At 34.8% G+C, this 6,548-nt stretch overlaps 1 protein-coding gene across 1 annotated transcript; it reads left to right on the forward strand.

The window, feature by feature from the left end:
* Positions 1-3,879: 3,879 nt before the first annotated feature.
* On the forward strand, positions 3,880-6,324 carry ugt5d1 (UDP glucuronosyltransferase 5 family, polypeptide D1). Its single transcript, XM_056467611.1, has 2 exons — positions 3,880-3,962; positions 4,472-6,324. The coding sequence occupies exon 2, from the start codon at positions 4,477-4,479 to the stop codon at positions 6,073-6,075; it is 1,599 nt and encodes a 532-aa protein (XP_056323586.1). The 5' UTR covers positions 3,880-3,962; positions 4,472-4,476; the 3' UTR covers positions 6,076-6,324.
* The last annotated feature ends 224 nt before the right edge of the window (positions 6,325-6,548 follow it).

A 6,548-nucleotide genomic window follows, 5' to 3' on the forward strand; every position in this document is an offset into this window, starting at 1 on the left:
AAATGTATATTTTCCAGCCATGGGTTGCCTATCAAAAATCCCTAGAAAGCACATCAGCAGCAAGGAAAAATCATACTCAGAAAGACATAATCTTTAAAACAATGAGGTTTGTGATATAACAATTACAGTGAAGCATTCAATAAATTCTTATTTTCCATGGAGCAAAACAAATCATCCACCCGCACAGCTGAGTAATGGATGGGCACAAACAAAAATATAATTCGTATATTTTTCTAGGAAAAAAATATTTTTTAAACAAATTTTGTTCGTAATTTTAAAATTTGTATCTTAATTTTAATGTATTTTTGTTCGAGAATACATGATTGAATCTTGTGTCACGATGCCCAGTTGTAGTTTACGAGTCCCCACGACAACCTATGTCAAGGAAATCATGTCAAAATTATGACAAAATCTTGTGATCCAACCAGGGCTTAAATCAGTGGAGGATTATAAAGCTGTTCATTGTAGAAAATGTCAGGTTCCAAACAATTCCTTCATGTTGTCCCAACACAAATCAACGAAGCTAACTTTATTGTTTATATATTGTTTTATACAACTTCAAGTGAATTGTATATAAAATAATTAAAGTGTCCCTCCAAAAAACACAGAATTGTGTTGATTTGAGCTCATTTTAAATAAGTTTGAACAAGCAGCAAAAATTATTTTATGAGTGTTGGTTGTATCCACACTGTACAAAAACTATAGTAAAACCCAATTAATTTTAAAAGACCCTTTAACTTAATTATATCAATTAGAACAGACTTTAAAGAAGCTCATATGACATAAAAAATAAGTTCAAATACGATTACATATTTTAACTAATATAAAAATTTTACATAATAAAAGTTCTCATATTTTTTAAAGCGCACAAAACAATATTTAACATCACAAAATACACACATAAATATTAAAGATATTAAATACAATACTATAAGGGGCTGTGTAGGATTCAAATCAAACTTTGCTGGAATTTATTTGTTTGTGGGATGGATAGAGTTTGTATGTATGTGTGTGTATGTGGGTGTATGCATGCATCAAGTTTATATGTATATACGCAAGTTTCATATATATTGTTTTGAACATCTAATAGTATAGGTGTAAATGAGAGTAATTTATAGGTGTATATGCATGTGTTTTATGTATGTGTTGATAAGCAAATTTATTTAAATCCTACACAGCGCCTCATACTATACTCATTAATATATTATACAGTACAATACTCACTCACATGATTTGATGTGTTTCATGAAAGTGGGCAGAGCTAAAGATCTCTTTTTGGAATAGTATGCTGGCTGTAAAAAAAATATATATGACAAATTGTAAAAAAAAAAAAAAAAAAGAAAAAAGCCATAACAAAAGTTTTGTTACTTTACCTTATTTTAATAAGTTAAATCAGGTTTTGATATTTTTTTTATTCATTTAACTTAATATCTTTATTTAGATTGACAAATTGAGATGAAAGAAAAGTTCATTTGATATAAAAGTTGCTGCTTTTAAATTTAATTATTCTTTTTTTAAGTTGAATTAATTTATTGTGATTTATTGTGTTTAGCTATTAGATATGATAGTTAATAAACCACAGAAATTAAAACAATGTTCAAAATATGACAACATGCCCCAGCCTGACATGTATATCGTTTTGACACTTTTGATGACAGAGACAGTGTATGGATGATGATCCTATAATGACATGAGTTATACTTGAACGTTCATCACGGCACATCGTAACATGTCTGCACTCGTGCAACTGCAAGCTCACATCTCTGAAAACTATAGTTATTTTATACTATTATTCATTGTGTCACCCCTCTCTTCATCCTTTCATTCTTCAACTTTGATTAACAGTGTGTCCCGAGGGCCAGATATTTCTATCCATCAGTGGAGAATCAGTTTTTGTCTCCACTTGTACAGCTTTGTCTAAAGCAAGCATGCAGTGTACGGTTAATATGTGAGCGATCATGTGTAAATGTATATGTGTCTGGATGAAAGCATGCAATTCCATTAGAAATGATTGACGTTAGTCTATAGTTGAGCATTTGGGAATGTGCTGATATACACTGACAATCAGAGGCCATAAAATTCCAATGGTGTGTGACACCGAGTGAAAACAACCAGCAGCTGTGAAACGTATCAGGTGGAATTAAAAATGTATTATTATTACAATTATTATTTATTGTGTGTTGTCTTCCAATAAAACATCCAAGCATCCACTTTTACCAGAATTGCGGGAGAATTTCAAGCATTTTCTATAAATTTTCCTTAAATTGAAATAAACAACAAATATATAAGTTATGAACTGAATCCATTATTAATGTGAAAAAATACAAAATTGCATAATGTGATAGGAAACACTTGATTCTGTTAGTAAATGTTGTTTAAATTACTGGGTAACACTTAGTCACAAAACCATGATATTAACTACTAGCTTATTACCTGCCTATTATTAAGATATTAACTGTTCATTAGTAGTTATAAAGTATTTATTTTTATTTTATATTTTTATTTTGCATCCCTAATCCTACCTAAAACTTAGAGTGCACTCACTTATTATCCGAACCATGCCCAGGCACGTTTCCTGGTTCGTTTGACAAGTGTGAGTGCTCCGAATTAGGGCCCAGTTTTGGTTGGAAGTGATGTGCCAGAGCGCAGTTCGGTTGAGCTTTGGCGCGGTACGCTTGTAGTGTGAGTACAAAGTGCGCCTGAGCCTGAAACCGAAGAAGCAGTGTCACTTTTTTCAATGAACACGTACTGTCATCGTTTATCAAAGATGCAAACATCACGCTGCACATCAGCGACACCTTCAACAAACCTTTTAATAAGTGCAGCACATGGACTTTAATGATAATTTATGAGGGTTAAAAGTTGTGGATCTGTTCGGCAAAATATCTGACTGTGTGTCACTGCATCCCAAACGACTACAAATAACAGAAAGCTCGATTCGGCACGGTTAAAGGCAACTGCACCTAGTGTGAACATGCCCTTGAAACTAACAGCTAATTAGTGGTTTATTAAGCTAATAGTGTTAGATAATGGTTTGTTAATACCGTGAATTGTGACCTAAACAAAAGTGTTACCAATTATTGTTAACTTTTAAACCATTAACAGAGTTGACATTTTCCACCATTTTGTGCATTAGCTCAAGATGCTAACTTTAAACCTAATGATATGTATTTTCATAATAATATTGTTTTTAAGAAAATTAATTAAAATAAATCTATGAAACATCACAATAACAAAACCAATAATTAATTTACTATTAGTGTATCCTAAACAAATTTAGGAGAGAAAAATGTGTCTGTGCCTTCCAGGGTTTCTCACCAAGGGAACTGACAACATTGGAGCAAGTCACGCGCTTTTTCGGTCAGTGCTAGATTGTTATGCATTTTATAAGAGAATCTATAACAAAGTAACAGAGTTGACCATGAACATGACAGACACTAAGTGAAATTACAAATAATACAAAAAATAAATGTTCCATCCAAGTGTTTTTCTTAGTAAACACAGAGAAAAGATGAACATCAAAAATGTCAAAAATAGAAGGGCGTCTTTAAGTTAGTGTAAAAGGAGCCAAACGGACCCTTTATTCACATGAAGAGAAGTTAATATTTCCAAATATGTGAAATGTCCAACATATCTTTACAATGTCACTAACTCATTCAAGTCCACAAAAATGACCGGTGGTCCAGAAAAGAATGACAACGCTTGACAGGACAGGGAAATATGGAATAATCTCAGTGGGGAATCAGTTCAACACTGACACTGGAATTGTTCACCAGTTAAGCAATAAACAGGGTAAGGATCACACACATGCATTTGTTAATTATTGATGTGAATGTTAATAATTTAAGTGGACTTTGTAAATTCTTAGCAAAGGGCAGAATCTGAACTTAATTTTTCAGATGAATGGAGCTCTGGAATGAATGAGCAAGTGCTGTTTTTTTATTCATGCATGAACAATTAAGGTAAGAGTCTCATCATTTAGCAATTTTGTCGGGCAAAGGAGGAGTAATTAAATATGTGTTCACACTCGGCAGGTTTAGTTGAAGTTACATACAAACTCTATTGGTCTGTCAGTGATTTGATTGACAGTTTAAATGCTGGCATTTGAATGTTGGTATGCTCCAAACAAGACAGAGATTGCTGAAACAATGCTTCCAAACAAACATATACCTGTATATGTACACATTTCACAGCTGAAAACAGTAACAAATGCCCAACACACACATTTCTGGAGGGTATTTGGTAGGTTTTGTTGCAAAAATTATAGCAAAACTCTTTTGTTTGACTTGGTCCTAAAATTGACTGTGTGAACGCTAAACCAACTGTATATTTTTCTCTTTGGTTCTGGTTCTGTGGTTTCTTTTGGTTTGGTTTCTCTTCAGTCAAAAGAAACAAAAGAACCAAAACAACAAGTCTGAAAACACCTTAAAAACTCCATATTAATATTTATTTAATTTCCCTTTTTTGCCAGGTACAATGAAGGCACTTTTCAACCGGTCAAATGTTATCACTGGATTATTTTTGGCCTTATCAGCTTTCACCCTAAGCTGCAGTGGAGGAAAAATTCTCCTGTATCCTGTGGATGGAAGCCATTGGGTCAATATGAAAGTCCTGATAGAAGAGATGCACTCCAGGGGTCACAGCATCACGGTAATCCGGCCTAAATCCAGCTGGTATATCACAGAAAAGTCTCCTCTATACACTTCCATCACAATCCAGGACAATGTTAATGATTTTGAAAACTTTTTTGAAGATTATTTATCGAAAGTGATGGAGATAGAGCGAGGCGAAGGTTCTGGACTAGCGTTCTTGAAACTCCAGTATGATCTGTTCTCAATGCTGTCAACAGCACATGAAATTGCTTGCAAAATGGTGTACACTATTTTAGAAGATAAGATGCTTGTAAAAAAGCTTAAAGATGAACAGTATGATTTAGTGCTCACCGATCCCGCCATAGCAGGAGGAGTGTTTTTAGCACATTATTTAAAGCTGCCTCTTGCTCTCAATGTACGATGGATCACCAGTGGTGAAGGACATTTTGCTATCGCACCATCTCCAATGTCTTATGTTCCTTTACCAGGTTCTGGTCATACAGATAAAATGTCATTTGCTCAAAGAGTTAAAAATGTTTTATTCAAAACCTTTACTTTCCTCCAGAACAGATTTGTGGTGGGTCCACATTACGACATGCTTATAGACAAGTTTTTAGATTACAAAACAGATATTGTTGGCCTCATTCAAGCTGCTGATATCTGGCTCATGAGGGTTGATTTTGTCTTTGAGTTCCCCAGGCCAACCATGCCAAATATTGTTTACATGGGTGGATTTCAATGCAAACCTTCTAAGCCTCTACCGGCAGATCTGGAAGCATTTGCGCAGAGTTCAGGAGAGCACGGCTTTATTATTATGTCCCTGGGAACACTTGTCAAAAGTCTTCCAGACGACATGGCGAATGCTATCGCAGCTGCATTTGCTAGATTACCTCAGAAAGTCATCTGGAGGCATCTTGGAGATCGACCGTCCAATGTTGGGAACAACACTCTTATTGTGGACTGGATGCCGCAGAATGACCTCCTGGGACATTCAAAGATCAAAGCGTTTGTGGCTCATGGAGGAACCAATGGAGTGCAGGAGGCCATTTTCCATGGGGTACCAGTTCTGGGTGTCCCTTTGTTCTTCGACCAGTTTGACAACTTAATACGTGTTCAGGGGAAAGGAGCGGGTAAGATACTTAAGCTGTCAGAACTCAATGCCCAAGCTTTCGAACAAGCCCTTCGGGAGTTGCTCAATGACGGCTCCTACAAGAGGAACATGCAGACACTGTCCACTCTGCACAGGGATCAGCCCATGAGGCCACTTGACACGGCCATTTTCTGGATTGAGCATGTAATCAGACATAAAGGTGCAACACACCTGAGATCAGAGTTTTACAAGATGCCATGGTACTCGTACCATTCTGTGGATGTGTTTTTGGTTCTATTCACTGTCGCTGCTGTGTGTATGCTTTCTACCATTGCAGTAATCAGATATGTGTGCTATAAAATGTGCTGTAAGAGAAAAAGTAAAAGTGAATGACACTATGTGAATGCTGTCATGCAGAGACAAAGCAATGGGAAATCAGATTTGCTGATATTATTATGGTTAGTATGCTTAGTATTGTAAAAGTGTGTTTGATTGAACTTTTAATGATGTTTACAGTCTTTTAATATGTGACATGATATACAATATATGGCTTTAAAAGCACAAAATAAAAATGTGGAAACATGTTTCATGTAAAAATGTATGAAATAACTCAATGTGATACAATACAAAACGTTATATGAACACTGGTCTTTGTTTACAGTAAAATTAAGAGTCTTTGTTCAGGAATCCTAGTTACAAATGTATGTGTATGGTCAGTTTGACCAGATAAAATCAAATTAAATTAAATTAAAAATAATTCTCATGAGAGCCATTAATTCACAAATAAACTGCATGAAAGTAATTGAGTAAAATAACAGCTCAAAAATTAACGTGCATGTTTGTCACATTAAAGAACTTATAAATAT

Source organism: Danio aesculapii, chromosome 10 (assembly GCF_903798145.1).
Source record: "Danio aesculapii chromosome 10, fDanAes4.1, whole genome shotgun sequence".
NCBI lineage: Eukaryota > Metazoa > Chordata > Actinopteri > Cypriniformes > Danionidae > Danio > Danio aesculapii.

Bases quoted from the DNA above. Each gene is read 5' to 3' on its own strand.
- ugt5d1 (XM_056467611.1), top strand. From the start codon at position 4,477: ATGAAGGCACTTTTCAACCGGTCAAATGTTATCACTGGATTATTTTTG.